This window comes from Eleutherodactylus coqui, chromosome 5 (assembly GCF_035609145.1).
Source record: "Eleutherodactylus coqui strain aEleCoq1 chromosome 5, aEleCoq1.hap1, whole genome shotgun sequence".
Lineage (NCBI taxonomy): Eukaryota > Metazoa > Chordata > Amphibia > Anura > Eleutherodactylidae > Eleutherodactylus > Eleutherodactylus coqui.
The window spans coordinates 124,440,239-124,463,223 of record NC_089841.1 but is presented as its reverse complement, the minus strand read 5'-3'; the positions used below and the strand labels follow the sequence as shown (position 1 = coordinate 124,463,223).

The window sequence follows — 22,985 nt, the reverse complement described above, 5'->3', positions numbered from 1 at the left end:
CTGAGAATGAAGAATCACCCGGCTGACACTATATGAACACGTAACAAGGTAATCATCTCATTTCCAACTCAGTTTCCCGGAGAACTGGCTTGGATCCAAATCTCACTTTTAAGTAAAATTACCTAATGCTCGTCGAGGTCCTCCATGTACATATAATATATTGGATGTAGGCCCGAAAGAGTCAACAATGACATTCACTGAATTATTCAGGCCTAAATTACTGCTCTGACATACAGGATAATAAAAGTGAACTGACAGAGGGTGGAAGTTGAAACAAGAGCAAATTACCTTCCTGTAGACACAAAGACATCCAAAGAATAGTCCATTGATTATGGACATGACTGAAGTCAATTCTAATGTGGTTTGATTGTTATCCAATTAATAATGCAAACTGTCAAGTCATATTTCTTAACAATTTAGGAATTCAGCCAGATAGGAAAGGAGAGTGAAAGACTTCTTAGCAGAGCCAATTTTTTTCAGTTTTGCCTGCAGACCTAAGAAAAGGCCACTTGCAGTACTAGCAGAGAAGCACAAGCTGGCTACCCACAGCTGATGTCCCCAAGTGACAAAGCCATATCTCATCTGAAGATTGTGACATTTACTGGGCAAAAACAAAAACACAGTTACTCTTTACTTAACTCCACACTGCGCACAAAGGGGATCCAAAAGCTTTTTATAATGAGACGAGTACCTCAAGGGATTCTATACACACAATTCTTTTGTTTAGTTTTTTTTTTTAAACACAAGGAAGAAATATCTTTTACAAATTTATTGTATAGACCAGCAGATTTACTCAGCAACAGAGATTTTCTTGGGCATTCTACGTTTAACCCTTTCCAATCCACAGTCTGACGTCTAAAGACATTCTGATTGAAGCCTGTACAGCTCCGATGTCGGAAGACGTCCGTCAGGGTATTCTTACTGTAAATTACTGGCCGCTCTGTTGTCGGGGGCCTCTTCAGCATGCCCCATACCACAGTACTGGCTGTAGCCAGGGATGGTGCCATTGTATAATGGCAGAAAGAGAATGCCCCTTAGGAAACCCTGAATCCAAAATTGGATTGCAAAGGGTTAATAGCAGATGATAAGTTTTTGTTTTCTCCAAGCATTCCAAAATCAGTCTATAGAATCTAACATACTTATGGATGCAAAAGCAAGAAAACAAGAAAGAATAAGATTTTCTAAACAAAGTCTTCTTGGTTTTAATAAGTTCCATTGTTAAGGTTATTAAAAAAAACCAAAAAAAAACAAAACACAGGACTTTAGTTTTAGCAAACTAAATCCAAAAGCCTTATTAGGAAAAACAGATTACACTCCGTGTGGCTTTCAGGGCATTAGAATACCCTCTCGGTTATGAAAGCAGATGCAAGCAGCAGATTTACACCTAGAGGATCAAACTCAACAGTTGCTACTGAAAAGGAGGAAGAAAATATATACATTTTATAAACCGTAAACTCCATGCAATGAGATTGTAAAACAAAAAGACAAAAATGCAATGAGTTTTTGAAACTTATATTACATGTTTCAGTCAACTTAAGAGGTCATCTTCCATATTGAAAAATGGAACAGTGCATATACCCTGACATGCCAAAAGTCATAGGATAGCAGTTTGCAAACGGATTATGAAGTGGCTCTATCTCAGGTGACCACTTGGGAACGCCCTCACCTATCTAAGTTGTGAAATGTTATATTGTGACTGAGGCTGACCACTGGCCAGCATGTTCATGACAAGGTGACATGATACTCGAGGTTAATATCAGGGATAATACTGGGGGCCAGGCAGATGGGACATTCCATTTTCAACTTTGTGAAAGCATTTAATAGTCCTTGATCATGTCATATGTACCAGAGGTATGTCATAGAAGGCATTATGCCTACAGTGGACAAGCAGTGGCCGCCTATGGGTGCTTAATGATCGCAACCGGGAGGTGTCTGGCTAGAATTGTCTGGCTAGACAAGCGACTCCAATTATCTACATTCAATGAACAGCCCTATTCGCATTTGCACAGGGAAAGACTAGAAGCAATGGGATAAAACTAAAAAGGAGGAGACACAAATTAGATATTAGAATAAAAACTTCCTGACAGTGAGGGTGATCAATGAGTGGAACAAGTTACCACAGGAGGGGGTGAATTCTCCTTCAATGGATGTGTTTAAACAAAGGCTGGACAAATATCTGTCTGGGATGATTTAGAGAATCCTGCATTGAGCAGGGGGTTGAACCAGATAACCCTGGAGGTCCCTTCCAACTCTACCATTCTATGATTCTATGAATGCAGGAGGCCCCAAACATATATCCCACAGGTCAATGCAGCATTCTTTAAATTCCATGGGATATGGGAGCAAAAGATCCACCAGATCGCCAGCGTTAACACCCCACCATCTCACCTGGGCTCATGAGGTTGCTAATTAGACCCTACAGAACTGGCAACATGCAGTATAGTTCGATAAGCGTCTCAGTACTAATTGTTTCAGGCTGATGGTAGGGTTCATGTGTGATGCAGACCCCATGAATGGATCCCAGTTGTCAACAAGGCACTGGCTGGTGGTGTCTCTTTACTTGTGTGATGTTTTCTCATGGTATGGGTTGGGTCCACTTGTCCACCTAAAGACATCATTGACCTGTGACAGCTATTTTTCACTGCTTAGTGACCATTCACAGACTTTCATGGACTTCCTATACCCCTACAATAATTGACTATTTCAGCAGGCCCATGTTGTCTAGAACTAATTCCAGGAGCATTCTGGAGAGTTCCTATGAATGGTGTGGCCTACCCAATCAAGCATTTATGGGATGTGGTTGAGAGGTCCATTCACACCCAAGATCATGTACCCAAAGATAGCATGATGCTGTGAGTGGCTATCCAGATGGCATGGCATGGTTCAATATCCCTCCAGCTGTCTTCTGTTCCCGTGTGCAAACGATGCTACACCAAGTTGCTAGACTTCACAGAGCAAGGGGGGTCCTAAACAATATTTGTTTCTCTCCCATGTATTTGAGGTATCGAAAATCTCTACTGTTTATAAAGTTATGCACTATACACTTGAAATTCTTTACATTTGTTCCTCCCTTGTTCCTTAGCAGTATACTAAATATTGGTAAAGAGCAACTGAAAATTACAGACTTAACAAGACTGATGATTCACTCTCATACTTTCTTCCTTGAATAGAAAAGAGGAATTTTACGTAAGCTGCTACTCTTCCCTTTCATATTTTCTTCTATCATGATATGTGAGAGCAAATTTTTTTCAGGTTGTGCCACCAACTCTTTTTCGCTCAATTCATTCACAATAACATCTTCAGAGCAAGCAATTAGAAAAGCACAAGTACAACAGCAGGTTTTTATTCCTTTAAGCCTCTGGAGTTACCTGACTCCTTTTGGACATATGCACAGTATCATATAGCTGACAGTGGGAAGAGGTTTCTCTTGCTGAGAATTGACATTTTTTAACTGGCTTCCCACTTGCCATTAAGCCATGGGTAGCATATTTAGAGCCGATTAGTCTGTACATATAAAAAACAAACCTGTTTGAAGCAAATTGGTGTTTTGTTTAATTACAGTGCTCGAATGGAGCGACAAGTAAACAAATTTGGAATGCCCAGGATCAATTGCCAATGTTAATTGTATAATATATTGTGTGACGATTAGCGCACCTTCTGTTCTATCAGGAATCACATATCTTGCATGAACGTTTGAAAAATATTAGAATATAGATTTTTTTTTCTATTTTTTATTTTGAATCTACATCTATATCTATTGCAACTTGAATACCATGTTTTCAATTTCATGGACACATTTACTATGAAAATGTAAGAATAGTTGTGGCAAGTAATGTCATATACTTAAAATTGGCTATTTGGACTTTAAAAATGGATTGCCTATCCTAAGGATAAGACACCAATATCTCACTGATGGGTGTCCAACTATTGGCACACTTGTGATCAATTGTTTGAAGGGACCTTGCATGCTACGGTCTCTTCAATAATTCCATCAGCTTTCATACTGATAACGTCATACTTTTCATGTCAGCTGTTCTGAGAATTCTAGTCTTGTCTCTTTACACTTCTATGGAAACTCTGCATGCAATACCAACTTAGAACACCACATTGGGATCGGAGCCGTCTATAGATAACAACTGCAGTCAGTAGCTCACTGGCCTAGAGAACAGCTAATCTTTGAGGGTCCCAGGCAGTGGACCCTTGCAGATTTACGATTAATGGCATATAGGCCATCAACAGCTTAAAGCTTCGGAAATAAATAACCTGAAGAATTCCATTTACACTGTACAAAGCCATCTAAACTACTGACTACCCTCAGTTAAGTAGGTCATTATCAATTAGAAATTCTGCAACAGTTTTATCACACAGGTATACATTGAGTTGCATGTAGATGCAAATTTTAAGTGACTGACGCGACAAACAAAGCAGTTACAAACCCAACGCGCTTCAGCTGAAATTGGAGCTATTGGATGACTCCAAATAATACACACACCAGGTTATTTTAGTCACAGTCTGCAAACCTTCAATTTTTCATGTGTAGGCAAATACATCTCTACTAATTGCAGTCTGACGAGTATATTTCATAGATGCCTGGTGTTGATTCGCTGAACTTGCAAACTTACGTGCAGCACGGGTTTTTATATTTAATGCTTATGTCTCCTTAGTACCAGCTTAAGTGGCACAGAGCAGCTGCCAATTAACAACACTTCCATCTGAAACTGATAGATCATTCAACACTGAATCAGCGATCCCAATTAGTGACTGAGTGGATACAAGGATTGGCACTGTGAATGCACTTTTCATATTTCAAATAGGACTTTTTTTTTTGCTTTTACCAGCTTAATCCTGAAAGATGCTGCTACAGGATTTCACATGGTGAATGGGAACGGTAAGAACCAGTCATTTTGATGGCATACTTTGCAAACTTTAAACAGATCTTGAATTTTACCGGAGGTAAAAAAATAAATAAAAATGAAAGAATGCAAGAAACGAAAAAGTGTCAAATGGAAAACTTTATCCTTCAAGCTGTGTTAAACGTGGTAATAAGGCTTTCCAAATAGTTGTAAGAAAAAAGTAATAGGACTACAGTGAGCGTACAAAGGAAAGCCAAATGTGACAAATCAAGTTTTTATCTACTCGTCCAACACTAAAATTAACTCCTCAGCTACAGCATGGTGTCCGATATAGCTGTGCTTCATTTCAAAAATATTTCATGGAGGTAACAGGCAAGAAATCCCTAGGATATAGAAACCATACTGGGACTAACAATGAAGGGAGCACAAAGCTTTTAGACCGGGATCCTTTCACTAGGACACCAAACATTCCTCAACAAGTTTTTAATTTTTGGATGGTTCACTATGAAGACCGACATGGACAAAGGTTTATAGAACCATCACACCTCGGAACGAAGAGGACTGTACGCAATGATATTGGGACGTGACATCCAAACAAGCGTTTGACTCAGTGTGCCACAAACATGTACTCCGCTGAACAGCTCGTGTTTATAGCACATGAATACTGGTGAACGGGTTAAATTGAGCCATGTCAAAGAGCATTTTGGAATGAGTACGGTGAAATTAGTGTGCCGACAAAATCCTGTAGTTACAAATTGATGAAAAAATTTGAGACAACTGTTTCACAATACTTTCAGCAAGATTACATAACATGCCACATCTAATGGAAGCATGAGGGAAACAAAGTGATTTCTGTGACCGATTAATTTGGAAAAATCTGTGACTGCTAAGACCACCCAACCTGACACCGCCTGATTTCTTCCTGTGGGGTTTAATGAAGGGCTGTGTATATAGCAGTAAGCCATGAACAACTGACCCCTTCAAAGATGGGATACGGAGGGAGGTTGGTGCTATTACCGATGTCACATTAGCAGATGTCTTCCCCAATATTCAGACCCACATACAAAAATGTTTAGATACTCAAGGGGCCATTTTCAACATATACTCTAGGAAGACCTTTTTTTTGGCAATATGCAAGGTGAAAACATCCATTTTCAAAGGAAACCGTACAAGAATTATAGAGTTACTGAGGAATGTTCAAGTTTGCGAGCGAATCACCCTGTATAATTCAAACACTATGTGATAGATTTAATTTCTTATTTATTTTAATGGGGATCTACAAAATGTTGATGGGATTCCAATAATGTCCTGCTAATCCTAGACAAACTTCTTGCCCATGTTGTAAGGTACAAGGGAAGTACCTAGAACACTTGTGAGCAGGACAACTATGTACCTTACAAGAAACCAGGAAGATCTGTCTGGGATTCATGAGACAATCATGGTGGGAGCTCTCCAGATAAAGCACATTGCAATGTCTTGTATGTAAAGCAAATAATGTAGAAGAGGGCCCAATGACAGGACCCCTTTAATTTCCTATGAGTTTTATACTCTAGGTGCAAGGTTTACTTGTGTATTGTATAAAAAGACTATTCCTTTTAGATTTTAATTCTGTCACATATCACAACACCTCTGAGCTGTCATACGGAAGCCATCTGTATAGATGTTAAAGTATTTAACGATTGAAATTGAATTTGTCACTTCCCTTCATGAGGAGTGAGATATTTTACAAGAGCGCCCCATGCATAACCTCTCAAGTCCAGTGTCCTCTAGTAACACATTAAAAGGTTTCAATCATCGGCTTCTAAGTTAGACTAAGCAAGAACTAGTGCAGAATCTTGCTCTAATTACCGTATTTTTTCTGACTAAGATACATATTGTTGAAAAGCGCCTGCGCCTTACCATCCAGACATGGCGTAACTATAGAGGATGCAGGGGATGCGGTTGTACTCGGGCCCAGGAGCCTTAGGGGGCCCATAAGGCCTCTCTTCTCCATATAGGGAGTCTAGTACTATGAATAAAGCATTATAGTTGGGCCCTGTTACAGGTTTTGCATTGGGGCCCAGGAGCTTTAAGTTACACCTCTGCATCCAGAGGCATGGGGGTGGGCAGAAGAGGGGGGTCTGATAGCTCCAGAGACCCCTGACCACAGCCTTAATGATCCAGCAGTGTGCCGTTACAGCACGTTGCCCGATCATCAGGAGAACTCTGCAGCTGTACATACCACGGCTGTGTAGTTCTCTCTCTCCCTGCTCGATCAGTCCCCTTCAGCAGATAGCGCTGGTGAGCACTCACAAATCTTCCCCGGGGTGCAGGTTTTCTTCTGTACACACACGGCCAGACAGCAGCAAAGATTAACGGTCTTGCAGTAGCAGCAGGACTGTAGAAGTAGTCGTAAGCATGTGACCATGAAGCACCTTGAGCAGGTCATGTATTTCTAACATTGCATGTTCCTATAGCATGACTGCTGCAGATGTATGTGTGTGCATGCATGCAACAGAGATGTGTGTATGTTACAGAGCTGTGGCTATTGTACGCATGTAGAATGTGTTTGCAGTAGTATTGTGTGTATAATGTGAATTCATGTGCTTGTTCCATTGTTTGAATGGACACACTAGACTTAAAAGGAGCTGACTAGAGATGAGCGAACGTACTCGTTTAGGGCGATTTCGCAATCGAGCATTGCTTTTTTCGAGTAACTGATGAGCGAAAAGATTCGGGGGGGCGCCGGGGGTGAGCGGGGGGTTGCAGAGGGGAGTGGGGGGGGGGGGGGAGAGAGCGCCTAATCTTTTCACTCGAGTAGTCAGTTACTCGAAAAAAGCTCTGCTCCATTGCGAAATCGCCCTAAACGAGTATGTTTGCTCATCTCTAGAGCGGACTGTTCACTGTTAACCCCCTTTTCTATAGTAGAACACAGAGTTAATGATGGTACTCACTTTATTAAAACCCCCTAAGACGTTTAAATTAGTATGACATTTTTTCCTGTTTTCTGCTGCCTAAACCTGGGGTGTGTCTTATAGTCCAAGAAATAGGTTATTCTCCACTTACGCGTTTTCCAAAATGCAAAGTTGTAATCTATACTGTAGAGTTACAATAAGACTCACAAAAATTATGATCAATAAAGTACAAATGTGATTGTCACATGTTCAATCGGGGGAAAACAAAATCTTGCAGTGTACTTTGTAAGAATTTAGGACATTTTTAAAGATCTGTAAGAACTGAACTAGCGTTTAAATGTATGCCCTACTGCCTGGGATAAAATAGTGATTTTAATCATTAAAATAGATTTCCTTAAAGGAAGTCTGTCAGCTAAAACATGTTCTCCAAACTGCAGGCATCCTGTTATAGAGCAGGAGGAGTGGAGCAGATTGATATATAGTTTTATGGGGAAAGCTTCAGTGTAACTTCTATTTTATTCATTTACATCTCTGCTCATTCTGAGCTAAACAGTCCAGTGGGCGGAGCTATCAGTGATTGACAGCTGCCCCTGTATGTACAGTTATACACAGATAGCTGTCAGTCACTGATAGGACCGCCCACTGGACTGTTTAGCTCAGAATGTGCAGAGGTTTAAATAAGTTATGCTGATTTTTCCTCCTAACGATCAATCTGCTCGGCTCCTCCTGCTCTGTAACATGATGCCTGCAGTTTGAATAACATGATCAAGCTTATAGACTTCCTTTAAAAGTATCTCTATTACTGAATGCTGTATTAAAAGGTTGCCTAAAATGATAAGGCTGAATTATGCATCCATCGTAAGGACCTTGAGGACCACATGATATACATAGAATACAATGGAATAACATGCATTTTCAGCTATTACTGTAGGGGCTTCTAGTGATCAAAATCCCCTACTTTCTTTCACAAAACCGACTGCCTGCAGCCACCACCAGGAGGAGCTCAATGGAAGCTGTAAAAATCAGTATCAAGTTCCCCCTAGTGGTGGCTGCAGGAAAATACTAGGGCTTCATATTTGGTTAACAGTACGATGAAGGTGTTAAGACAACACTGAAGCGCGCTGCCAAACTTAAAGGGGTTTTCCTACTACTTAAAAGTGCTTTGCAGCCACGCTATACTTCTGGTTGCTGCTGACCAGGACAAGTGACTGCTGCAGCCAATCACTGCCTAGAGACAGTCACATCTGTGGCTAGTGATTGGTTGCAGCAGTCACATGTCCTGGTCAGCAGCAACCAGGAAGTACAGCGTATTTAAGAAGCAATTTTAAGTCATAGGAAAACCCTTTTAATAAAGAATTCTCTTACTGGAATTATCACCTCTGTCAGCATTGCTGCCGACAATGCTGAAAGTGTAAGAGAAATGAATGATTGTATAAACAATTGTTTGTCCCACCATACACCATCAGAATCTGCCAGTGTAAAAGCCATTGAAATGAGTATTGATCTCATCGATTGGCCCTTGTCATCTGACTCATATTAAACCACTTTTAAAAAAAGAGATTGACAAACTGGAGCAAGTTCAGAGAAGAGTTACCAAGATGGTAAGCGGTCTGCAAATCATGTCCTATGAGGAACGGTTATGTTTAGCTTGCAAAAAAGAAGGCTAAGAGGAGACTTAATTGCCGTCTACAAATATCTGAAGGGCTGTCACAGGGCAGAGGGATCAGCCCTATTCTCATTCGTACAAGGAAAGACTAGAAGCAATGGGGTGAAACTGAAAGGTAGGAGACACAGATTAGATATTACAAAAAACCTTCTGACAGTGAGGGTGATCAATGAGTGGAACAGGTTACCACGGGAGGTGGCGAGTTCTCCTTCAGTGGAAGTAAACAAAAGCTGGACAGATATCTGTCTGGGATGATTTAGTGAATCCTGCACTGAGCAGGGGGTTGGACCCGATGACCCTGGGAGGTCCCTTCCAACTCTACCATTCTAGGATTTGTATAAAAGGGTCCTTACAGTAAGTAAAGTAGGTGTCCCGGTATTGTTACGTCATTAGGAATACAGCATTTACTGACACAATTATGCCTGCAATGCTCTTTAAAGGGGTTGTCCCGCGAAACAAAGTGGGGTTATACACTTCTGTATGGCCATATTAATGCACTTTGTAATGTACATTGTGCATTAATTATGAGCCATACAGAAGTTATTCACTTACCTGTTCCGTTGCTAGCGTCCCCGTCTCCATGGTGCCGTCTAATCTTCAGTGTCTAATCGCCCGATTAGACGCGCTTGCGCAGTCCGGTCTTCTCCCTTCTGAATGGGGCCGCTCGTGCCAGACAGCGGCTCCTCGTAGCTCCGCCCCGTCACGTGTGCCGATTCCAGCCAATCAGGAGGCTGGAATCGGCAATGGACCGCACAGAAGACCTGCGGTCCACCGAGGGTGAAGATCCCGGCGGCCATCTTCACAAGGTAAGTAAGAAGTCACCGGAGCGCGGGGATTCGGGTAAGTACTATCCGTTTTTTTTTTTTAAACCCCTGCATCGGGTTTGTCTCGCGCCGACCGGGGGGGCTATTGAAAAAAAAAAAAAAACCCCCGTTTCGGCACGGGACAACCCCTTTAAGGCTGGATTAACACAGGGCGGATTTGCCGCAGTTTTGCCGCAGCAGATCCACCCATGGCAAAACCGCCCGCGGCCGCTAATCTCGGGATTAGCCAGCCATGTGGATGAGATTTCTCAGAAATCTCGTCCACACGGGAAGGCTAATCTGCTGCGATAAATCCGGTTGAAACTGCGGCTGCGGCCGCCGCAGTCGCAGTGTCAAAAGAAGCAGCATGTCTGTTTACTTTCTTTTTTTTGTTTATTTACGTCGCGGCTGCGCTCTCCTCTATGGGAGCGCCGGCCGCAACGGAAAAGCGAGCGGCCAAACTGCGAGATTTCCGACGGGAATACGCCCCGTGTGAACCCAGCCTAAAAGTAGCATCATACTAACTAGCTCAACCATTATGAAATAGTATTTTAAGGTTGATACGAGTGTGAGAAGATCATACTAACATCACTGAAAATAAAAAGTGATCATATTGAAGGGCTATCGTTGTGGAACCATTGAATGGAATATAAGAGTCATCAACTGATGGAGTATAGGAAGGATGGTTTGCTTTCATATGTATCCCCAAGGAGTATGGTCATACTCATTCCAACCTGAAATTCTCCACTGTGTAAAAGGCCAATTAATAAAACACAACACATAGTAATAAAACAATAAAAAACACATTAAACCATTATGATTAAAATGTATTACAAGATGCACAATGCGCAGTATTTACCTGATCTACTGAGGTGACATCTCTTGCAACCACATCTGGGGGGCGATTAGGTGGGTTTGCAGTTGCCTAAAAACAAAAAGCATAGAAATTATGGTTCAGGACATTTTTATGAAAGCAGGAAACCTACATAAAAACAGAAGAATGCTGTTAAACCTTTCATTTGCAAGCAGGAGTCTTTCCAGTTCTGTGCAGAATTGTTTCATTTTGGACCAATTCCCTAAAGTAATATATTAAGCCTTATCTAAGGCGAGTAGCACATCTGCTATACTTTCCTTTAATTTTGCAGCATTCTTAGAATTACTGCAAGAGCCTTCCTTGTCATGTCAGCATCCCAGAGAGATTTTTCTTCTTTTAATGGTCAGACAAGAGATTGCAATACACATTACATGAAAAATAGAAAAACAAATAAATGGATTTTTCAAGAAACTCAAAGAGCAGCAGCAAAAATATGATATACTATAGTGAGTTTTACAGCGAGAAATAAATGATTATGACCCTGATACTTAGCCAGAAAATAGATGTGCCCTAAATTGTGTGAAGAAAATGACTTATGTATGCCAGGATGGTTTAAAAATATTCTTGCAGGATTTGTATTACACATATACTAAAATAGCAGTATAATGGATACACATAAACATCATAATGATGCACTAATGAGTGTAAAAAAGGTTTACCCAAAAGACTGCAAAATTTGAATATTTACTTATTTTTCAGCTTTTGATATACTCAATATGAGAAGTCATGCTGACTCCTCATCTGTTATAAAAACAGCTATGTACCGTAAACAGCTCTGCGAAGAAATAAGAAAAGGAACTATCTGTCAGCTTCTTGTCTGTTGCAATAAAATAACAATAATCCAGAATTGCTGGTATTTGCTGTGATACCAAGAGATTTTCCAAGCCATTGTGCAATTTTATTGTGCAGTCACAATGCAGGAAAATGTGTTCTCTAGAGTTCTGCTCTACCCAGAAGTCCTCACTAGGTAATCTTGGGAAAGATATAACATGAGTAGTTTCCAGTATTTAGCACCTGTAGTCATTACTTGAGGAAGAATCCTGCTACTGTTGCAGTGTGGATCACTTTGACACAACACAATCTGCACTCAGTTATGGGGCTTTTAGATCTGGTTCACACCTACCGCTGTGTTTTTATGGATGCATGGGATTTTGGAAAGTGCACAACAGTTGTCCTATAATAATGATGATGTGCTCCTCCTACAAGGATTGAAAGACTATGGGTCCTGTGTCTGCTAATGACCAATGGTCTACAATGAGCAGCTCGGTCAGCGCTCTTTACGGTTTTGTACAAGGGCACATTATCAGCTCTAGGGAGGGGACTAAATGTTAACAGGACTTTTGTCCCCATACATCCGTAACTGATTGGTAGCCGGTTGTACTGGAAGACATGCAGCTGACCAATGAGCATTTTTGTGCTCACTTAAACAACCCGATTAACTGAGGAACAAACATTTGCTCTTTCATCAGCTGACTGTCCTCCTCTAACATGGGCCATCTCGGTCAAGTGAATGAGTGTTTTTAGGAATATTTGGACCCGATAATTGGCTTGTGTACAAAGGACCCTAATGGAGAAAGCTACACACTACAGCAAGCAACAGCAGCAGTATGTGGCTGCCTGCAGATACAACATTAATCTCCTGGAATTCCAAATGTCGCACCTCTAAAAATCAACTGATCACAGTCAAGTTCTCAGTTCTACAAGGAAATGCCCAGGAACATCTCCTTTAGGATTGGCATCACCCATTAAGTTTTTGATGCAGGTTGAGGTGCAGTTCTTGAGTCAAAGGCACAAGTGAACCCAGCAGGAGCGAGAGGTATATGAGTGAATTCACACACAGCATATCTTTATTTTTCAAAAACTTCTGTGACTGTTCCATTTATCTGACCTATAGTATAGTATTGCCTTGCTAAGAGCACCTAGTAGGTGTGAGGAGACTTAAAAGGCCATGCATGCTCCTCTGGGAAATTTAGTATGCAAACGGAGATGCTAAAATGCCTTAAGAGCACGACCAATAGAAAGTAAATTCCTGAAAGTCAGTGACTGACCTTTTAACAGGCCTTGTAACATGATTGAGAATATAATACATGCAATCAGTTGCCCTTATGGAGTCTCCTCGCACCTACTGGGTCCTCTCCACAGGGAGAAACAATACCCCTCCTGACCCACACCATAGGCCTCTCAGCTAGGAATGTACTATACACTGATGAGGGGCAAAAGTCCCAAAGCAGCATTCTGTACATGGTTATCTTTTCTGAAGATGACTCTAGCTTTGGTTTATTATCACAGTCATGCTACAAAACCTGTTAAGTCAGACATGGATATGCAAGAATGCTACCTTCTAGAGGCATTGTACCATCCCACATTCGCATACCAAGTTTCCCAGGAGTTGCATGGCCAAATAAGTCTCCTCACACCTACTAGGTGCTCTTCACAAGAAAACTATACCTTTCCGACTAGATCTCAAATGCCTCCTTTAGAATTCCATTTTGTTTAGAATCCACTCCTGGCTTTAAAAAAAAAAAAAAGCATCAAAAACTATGTGTGTGTGATTTCTATCTAGTGCCCAATCTACTGCGAACTGGTTGTGTTCTCAAAGTGTTTTAGGATTTTAAAGTGAACCCACATCACCAACAGCCCATCACGGCGCCCCCCAGAGACCCCAAATACACGCCGGCCAAGTCACATGACACGCCCACAGCGTCACATGACGCGGCCGGCCGTGTCATATGACGCGGCGGCGGTAGGCAGGGAAGCGGTTTCACGCTATCTTTTGCTGTGCTACAGCGGAAGATAGCATGACGGACGGCTTCCATTGACTGCAATGGAAGCCGTCTGCGTGTACACCCACAGCAAATAGAGCATGCCGCGGGTGAGGTCGGGTGATTTCACGGTGCGGAATTCCGCACCGTGAGCATTGAGCTATTAGGTTCAATAGAACCTAACAGCTGCGGGCAACGCAGCGGAAATCCGTCCGTGGGAAGGAACCCTAATCTTTATATAGCGCAGCGCTTTAGAAATCAGGGAAACAGACACAAAATAAGTCATAACATACTGTATTAAACCAATATAAAGCTAGAATAGTGGTGAGGGCCCAACTCACAGGAGCTTACAGACTACAAGGAAGCATACACAGCATACTATACATGCATAAGTCTATGTTTGTGTATAAATAGATAAGAGGTGCAATGGGGTGTGTGGGGGGTGCAGTAGGAAGTAGGGGGTCAGCTTTCCAAGCGGTAGTGTAGAGGAAGGGCAGATATAAAAGTTTAGATTAGGGAATATGGTAGGCCTCCCTAAAAAGATGTGTGTTTCAGGGCATCTTTAAGGCCTGACGGAGGAGAGTGATTAGTTTAAAATGAATTTTATATTTGACGAGCAGCCAATACATTAATGTATAGGTTGAACAAAACGGTAAGCCTGGCTGTTGCAGTCAGGATGGATTTGAGAGGGGAAAGTTTAACAAGCGGATGACCGGTTAGTAACGAGTTGCAATAAGTTCAAGAGTGGGCAATGACAATTGTAAGAGTTTTTGATGTCGTCTTTGTGAGAAAAGAGCAGATTCGCAAAATGTTTTTGAAGTGCAGGGGACATGAAAGAGCGAGTGACTGAATATGGGGACTGAATGAAAGGTCGAAATCAAAAATGACCCCAAGACAGCGCACGTGCTTAATTATGGTGGTACCATAGGCTGAGATGGAGATATCAGTTTTAGGTCAGTTAGTGGATGGCAGGAACACGACGTTTGGTTTTTGAGAGATTCAGTTTTAGATAGGGAGAAGAGAGTAAGACAGCAGACAACCACTGGAGTTTTGTAATAGCAAAGGTGGGATGTCACAAGAAGTATATAATTGGGTGTCATCAGCGTAGTGATGGTATTGACACCCAAATCTACTAATAGCTTGTGCAACTGGAGCTTGTATGTAGATAGAAAACAGAGTGTAAAGGACCAAACGATTAGGAACCCCAACTGTAAGGGGAAGAGGTAAAGAAGTAGAGCTGGTCAATGATACATTGAAAGCAAAGAAAGTGTGGTATCATTAACGCCAATCGAGTAGAGCATATTGAGGAAAATTAGGTCATCTACAGCGTTGAAAGCCACATGGAAATCCAGAAGAAATCAGTAGAGAGTGGTCACCATTTAATTTAGCCAGCAGAAGATTGACTCTTCAGAAAGTGATTTCTGCAGAATGTAGAGAGCGAAAACAAGAATGGAAGGGATCATGAATAGAGTTATCAGAGATATCTTATTAGGCAAGAGTAGATCAAACACTGCACAAGTTTGGAGATGAAGGGTCCATTACAGACGGGTCAGTAGTTGGCAGCACAAGACGAGTAAAGAGATAGTTTCTTTAGTAATGGGAATACGACAGCATGCTTAAAAGGAGCAAGGAAAGATGCTAGAAGAAAGACAGGTTGAATATTGTTGAGGTGGCCGATAACACCCGGGGAGTATTCGCATGGAAGCCAGTGTGAATTTGAAGCGAAATTCCATTAATTTACTAAGTTTCAGTTTAAATAAAAATGTAAATCAATTTGCTGGCTTGTTTTTGTACCAATTTAAAATTATGCCATGTACTTCCAATACTCTGCTTTCAATACAAACCTCAGAGGTTTAGGTTTTAGACCAGACAGCAATTCTACTATGACATGTGATCTAACAACACATTTCTTAGTGTGCAGGGCCACCTTCTCACAGAGTTTTGTGGATTTATAAAATTCACCAAAAATTATCTCTTGTTGGAAAAGACCCTGAAAACCCACATTTAAAGCATGTTGTGCTTTGGAGAAAATACCATGGGTCTAAAAAAACAAAACAAGAAACACTACAAAACACACCAGTTTATTAGATTTATGAAGACCCTGTGCTACTATAGCCAACAAATTTGAACACTGAAAAAGATGGCAGGGCTTAAGTCAGAAGACAAAAAAAAACCACCACTAAGACGTGGCCTGAATGCGGTATGCAAGTCCAACCCAGGAAGAATTCAGACATCGTGGGGAAAAAATAAAATCTCTATCCACTGCAAAATCATCATAAGTTACATATCTTGTAGATTTCTCCCTTTGCGTTATTTTTGCAGCATGCCCTTGAATCTGCAGATGAAAACACCATTCACGTGTATTGCGCTGTACTTTGTAGCAGACTTCCACAAATCCACAACAAATTTGCCACATCTAACTCATCTTGGCTCTTAAAGTACACCACTTTCCAATTGACTGGAATCCAGGAAAATTCTTTATACGGTTTATGGCAATGGCCAATTAAGCATCAATAAAGTTTTTTTCCCACTTTTTTATATTGGCAAGAGCTGCAACATTAATGATGATATTTAAAGAGTGTATGCGGTAGATGTTTTTCCAATTTTGTGTAAGTACCAATAAAGCTCGCTAATAAAGCAATTAGCACATTTCTCAAGAATAAGGTTTTTCATTCAGCAAACTAATGAGATCTGCTAGACGTGCAAGTAGGAGCACTGACATGATTATCAGGTGAAGGTAGATGGTATTCATAAGCAGGATAAATGCTGGAAGTACTTTACATTTACAAAAGCATGGGAAATCACATTATTCATTTTATATCACCATTAACTCTAGAGCACTGTACATATAAAAAAGAGCTTCAGTACATAAGCAAAAACAAACATGACTAAGTGAGTGACAGACTGGTACAGAGAGAGAGGACAATGTCCATGAGGGCTTACAGCCTACAAGGGAAGGGGATAATAGGGGAGGGTAAACATGGTCTCATGGCAGAAGGGTTGCTATAGGCTGCAGGCTATTTTAACCTTTTGCAATCCAATTTTGGATTCAGGGTTTCCTAAGGGGCTTTCTCTTTCTGCCATTATGCAAAGGCGCTGTCTGCTGGATAGATCCAGTACTGCAGTATGGGACATGCTGGAGAGGCCCCCGACAACTGAGCGGCCAGTTATATACAGTAAGAATACCTTGCTGGACATCTTCCAACATCGGAGCTGTACAGACTTCAATAAGAATGTCTACAGCTGTCAGACTGAGAATATTTTGAACAGAATTTGCTGGAATAGAAGTAGCCAGTAAAAAAAATGGCAGAGGGGAGAGGAATAGTAATAATAAAAGGAGAGGTGAATTAGTTGGCCACCACAGTTGAGATGGGATTGGAAGAGCGAAAGAGTGTTTGAGGAGAAACCACAGAAAGTATGTTTGAGTATTCTAGGCGGGAGATGATGAGGGCACGTATTAGGACTTTTCTTGAATCAAACTTGAGGAAAGAGATGATTTCAGAGACGTCTTAAAGTTGGAAGTGGTTGGAGGTCTTGAATGTGTAGTTTGAAAGACAGGGAAGAATGAAAAGTTAGCCAAGTAGGATATAGCTTGTAAACACTGTGGATAGGTTACATCTGGGCCAACAAGGTAGATCCAAGCATCGCCAGTGTAAATGAGGTACTGAAAGCCAGAGTATTCCATAATCTGCCCTAGGCCAAAAGGTAAAGATAAAGTGTAGGGATCCCAGGACAGAACCTGGTGGTCAGTGTAGAATGGCCACTTGGAGATCAGAAGACGAGTTGATATAGAAAGATTGTACTTCAAAAAGGGTAAAAGGTAGAATTTTGTTGAAGGTGCAGTAATTTTACAAGACACGGCTAAAAATATGGTCAAACAGGTGTTACAGTCATGGCTAACTCAAAAAACTCAAGGCGCTACCTAACAGTTATTTTACAATAGTGGGAAAGAATTCATGGTGGTAGATGTAAAAAAAAAAAAAAATTTAGATATGTATTAGGTCTTTGGAGATCAAAGAATAAAATGTTTTTTTCTCCTGCATTTTAATTAAACAGGCAGCCCCTACATACCATCCACCCAACATACTTCCACTGGCATAAGGGTAATGGGTTATGGCACTGCTTCAAACATCAACCCTTGTTGTAAGAATGCGACACTGCAAACAACACATTTTTATTACCTAATTAACCGAGATAAACGAATCAGTAACCAGAAAATCCAGCCAAGAGGTAAAGTAGCTACAATTCTAAGCACGTGCAACAGATATGGATCTGTAAGAATGCTTTATGTTTATATGACCTGGAAGCAGAGGCTTTTGCTGGGGTATTAATAGCAGATGGAAAGACAATTATCTGGAATAACTTTGGCACGCAGTTTTACGATGCAAAAATAGCATTCTTGAGTAGATAAACTATTTAAATAAAGACTACATATTGAAGTTTAATTAGGGAAGCTTTGTTCATTTGCCCATAAAATCATGATGTGTTGGTAAAATGAATTTTGCTATTCTCTTTGTCAAGAAAATAAAACCTGCTGGAGCGTATTTCTTGTAAATGGGTCAATTTTGGGCCGTGAACTGCTAAATTAAGTTCTGCATATACCCAGAGGGAATACATAATTTCAAATGGAAAGCGTGCTAGCAGACTTTCCAGTATAACGCTACCTGCAGAACTACTCTCTGTTTACACACATCAGGCTAATTATTCCATTTACAAGAAATAATTACACTTCTATAGAATTAGATTGAAGTTCAATAGCGGAATTGCATCTGTGTCACTAGGATCCATTCACATCATAGCCGTTGGCCTTGCTTGCCAGGTGCACAACGGTCCGTAAATTTATGGGCAGTCAGGTAAAAATGGGGGACTGCTAGTGACTAGACTAAAAAAAAAGACAGTACATGTCCATGAGTATTTCGAAAATGGAGAACCTTATGCCGTCGGTGATTATAATGATTTATCAAGTCACAGTAAATGCTGATGTATTCATATTACTGCCTGCACTATACCCATCACCTATAATATATTAGTTCTATATTAGTCATATTATCTGGGGGTGGAGGAAAGGAAGGTTAACAGTCCCGCCACTTGCTCACCTCATACACTGTATATTACATGATTTTAAGACATTATTGTAATGATATGCATGTGGCAGCTATTGCTGTGGCACACCTGATGAAAAACACTAAAAATTATGAAGTCTAGGTTTAGTTCACACATTGCGGGTTTTGGTGCAGATCCTTGTCAATATCTCCATGTAGGTAGAGGTCAACTCCCCTGGTGTAAGCACAGAGTCATGACTAACTCCTTGGGTGGCGTCACAATGTGATGTTTTTTCGGAAGACTGTTTTTGCCTTCTGCAGTCATCTGGGAACTCTTTTTACTCATTTTACCAACCCTGGAAGGATGGAAGGCTGAGTAAATCTTGACCCGGCTACCTGAACCTGCAACATTTAGGTCGTGAGCAAGTGCTTAGGAATGCATTTCTGCTGCCTTAACACGTTCCTTGTCAATATTTCTATGTACCACACAAATTTTGCCTTGGATTTCACCTGCTCATTTGAATAGGTGAAATGCATGGTGAGAAGTCACAGGGTAAATTGAAATACTGCAGGTTTAAAGAGGTTGTACCAAAAATGCAAGTTATCCCCTATCCACAGGATAGGGGATAACTTGCTTAATATTGGTGGTCTCACTGCTGAGAAAATGCCGATCTCGAGAATGAGGGTCCAGTGTCCCTCCATCCTCCTCATTGCAGGATTAGTGCACCCCACGCAGTTAGCAGGAGACTGAATTAAAGGGGTTGTCCCGCGGCAGCAAGTGGGTCTATACACTTCTGTATGGCCATAATAATGCACTTTGTAATATACATTGTGCATTAATTATGAGCCATACAGAAGTTATAAAAAGTTTTATACTTACCTGCTCCGTTGCTAGCGTCCTCGTCTCCATGGTGCCGACTAATTTTCGCCCTCCGATGGCCAAATTAGCCGCGCTTGCGCAGTCCGGGTCTTCTCCTCTTCTCTATGGGGCTCCGTGTAGCTCCGTGTAGCTCCGCCCCGTCACGTGCCGATTCCAGCCAATCAGGAGGCTGGAATCGGCAATGGACCGCACAGAAGCCCTGCGGTCCATGAAGACAGAGGATCCCGGCGGCCATCTTCAGCAGGTGAGTATGAAGACGCCGGACCGCCGGGATTCAGGTAAGCGCTGTGCGGGTGGTTTTTTTAACCCCTGCATCGGGGTTGTCTCGCGCCGAACGGGGGGGGGGGGGGGGTTTAAAAAAAAAAAAACCCGTTTCGGCGCGGGACATCTCCTTTAAGCACTCCATTCACTGTCAATGGGACTACAGAGATTACCGAGTGGCACAAACTTGGGTACTTATGTCAGTCCCTTTGAAATTTATAAACGCTGACGGCACATGCTCAGCCAGTACTCCAGTGATCTCAATGCGGGAGGAGAAGCGATCTCCACATTGACTGTCAGAGCAAGACACTGGAGTCCTGTTCAGTCAGCAGTGAGATCCCCACTGAGCAAGTTATCCCCCCAATCCTATGGATAGGGCATAACTTGCAATTTTAATCATCGCAGGTCAGCTTCTTGAAATCTTATACAGACTGCTGGTGGAAAATCAGTAGCATCTCCACAACATGTGAACATACACCTAGAAAAGAAGCTTAGTTATTATATGGGGGTCAGTAATCCCATGCAAACAGACATAATAAAAGGGGATGGATTTATTGTGAAGACACGCAGCATGAAATGTATACGTTTAATGGCCGTTAGTAATCTGAAAAGTAGTCTGCAGTATGTGCCTTATAGTGTCAGTGTTAGGACATCTCCTCAATTTCAAAATGAATAAAAACTACTGAATAAATAAAATAAAATAAAGTCCCACTGAAACCCAAAATACTGACGGCAGAAAAAGAGCACATGGTCCATCTAGTCTGCCGTAATATTACTTCCTTTGTATTCTCTTAGGATAGATCTATGCTTATCCCAGGCATGCTTGGATTCATTATTGTTAATTTTCCAACCATATCTGCTGGAAGTTTGTTCCACACATCTTCTACTCTTTCATTCATAACATCTTCACAGTTCCAGGGACATTTACTATGCCCCTTAACACACACTCAATAACGTCAGTCCATGTTTTACTATTAATTCATATCAGCATTTTATGTGAAGAGAATTTAGTTCTCAGCATATAAATCTGTTCCGCTTCTCTGACTATTCTGAGTCTCAGTTTTGTACAGGCTAATTCACATTTTGGTCTGGGGTGTACATAGAGCTCATGGAGTCCCACCTCCTCAGCCATCTCCAGTTCTAGTCTACAGTACAGTTTCCGGATACATTTCCAGTATGCTCACTCATATTCCCCTCTTTTAGGCTGTGCTCACACGGGGCAGAAATCTTGCGGAATGTCCGTAGCGGGACTGCATGGAAATTTTGTGAGATTTCTGCAATTGAAGTCCTGAGACATTTGGCGCGGGTTTTGAAAGTGGCTTCTCCCCATACAGAGAAGAGAGCCCTCAGCGCAAACGGCAATACAATTGACGTACTGCGGCTTTGAATTTCGCACAGCATGTCAGTTTCAGCGTGGCTTGGCCACTTCGCTGCTTAGTCTACAACTTAAAACTGCAGGAAATTCCGCAGCAATTCCGCCCCGTGTGAACCCAGCCTTAAAGTCCATACCCTTTGACTCCCTGTGAGTTGTCCTCTATTGCCCCCCCATGCCCTCCCTGCCAGTTTCTTGATCACTTTGCCACCTGACTTCCCCATTTCTTATCCTGTGAAATCCCAAGGCTATGCTTGTATCTACCTTATGCCTGCTTGACTGAAACGTACATTGCTTTGCATTTTTAAAGGATGGGATAAAAGACCATTTTATTTTGGATACCTCTGGTGCCTTGGAGTTTCTCTATATATTATTACAAAAGATAGTTTGATGGAAAGACCACGCCACATAGCAGAGAGGACAGGGTAGTGCATGGGGAACAACTCTGCTTTCTTTTCTGTGAAATACCAACTCTCATTTTGGGTGACTAACATCCCTGTTGACAATCCAATCTCCCCGTCTGCCTCTTTATTTCTATCATTAACCTTCTCCCTAGACCTTTCACAACTTACTGCTCCTCCAACAACCGAGACGGCAATACACTTGACTTTCTCTGTTTCTGAATTATTACTTCCCTCTCCTGCTCTCTGACCGCAGCTTCCTTTACTATCAAATATTCTTGTCTGTCTCCTACCTATCACACACACAAATCTGCAGGCGATCAACTCCCAGCAATTTATAGAGTAGTTACAGTCATCATTGTCCCCAATCTCTTCCTTCTCTTCTCCCGATCTGGCTCCCAAAAACTGTAACTCTCAAAACTGCCCTGGACAATGCAGCATTCCCCACGCTCAGTCCCTCCCATTACAGACCATAGCTACCTTGGCACATGCTTCAGACATGTTTCCTTCAGCCGTGTTCTAGGTGAGCTGAACGCCTGTTGGGAACACACGTCAGAACTTACAACTTTGCTCTTCCCTATGCCAAATAGGCCTATTTCACCACTCCAGTCTCCTCACTATCTAGTGATCTAAAATGACTGAGGACAGGTTCACACGAGCGTAATTTAATAACGTATTATGCCCACATAATACGTGGTGAATGGAGGCAATGAAAGTACGTAGATTTCATTGATCCCTTCACACTTAACCGCTTACAATTTGGTTTTCATAATATACATAAACCACTCTTGGGTCAAATACACACGAGCATATTCGCATTTGCATGCACATTTGTACCGTGTTTTTGCACATTGGGCGTTGCATATTTGAAACTTTTTTTTTTTTCTTACTGTACTTTTTGCAAGCTCTCAGCACCCACTACCCCCATGCATCTACCCTGTGCTGGTCCACTATAGAATACAATTAAACTCCTCACTCATCTGTAAAGCTCCCCACAGTGCGGTACCGCTCTATATGTCCTCCCTCACCTCTACCCCACATGCTCTACCACAGTCTCATGGTCTGCTTCCATTGGTGGCACACCACTGTCTTTGGTCTATGTACACAGTACATGGCAAAAATAGAGTGTTTGCTTAAATTCCCTTTAAAGGGAACCTGTCATCAATTTTTAATATAG

The 22,985-nt window shown here is 41.6% G+C and overlaps 1 protein-coding gene across 1 annotated transcript in view; it reads right to left on the bottom strand.

Moving 5' to 3' along the window:
* The window catches only part of HSD17B4 (hydroxysteroid 17-beta dehydrogenase 4), a 269,906-nt gene that overhangs the window by 90,222 nt on the left and 156,699 nt on the right, over window positions 1-22,985 (bottom strand). The window contains exon 17 of the mRNA XM_066603105.1: window positions 11,076-11,141. Within this exon, the coding sequence (XP_066459202.1) occupies window positions 11,076-11,141 (66 nt within the window). The remainder of the gene's footprint in view (window positions 1-11,075; window positions 11,142-22,985) is intronic.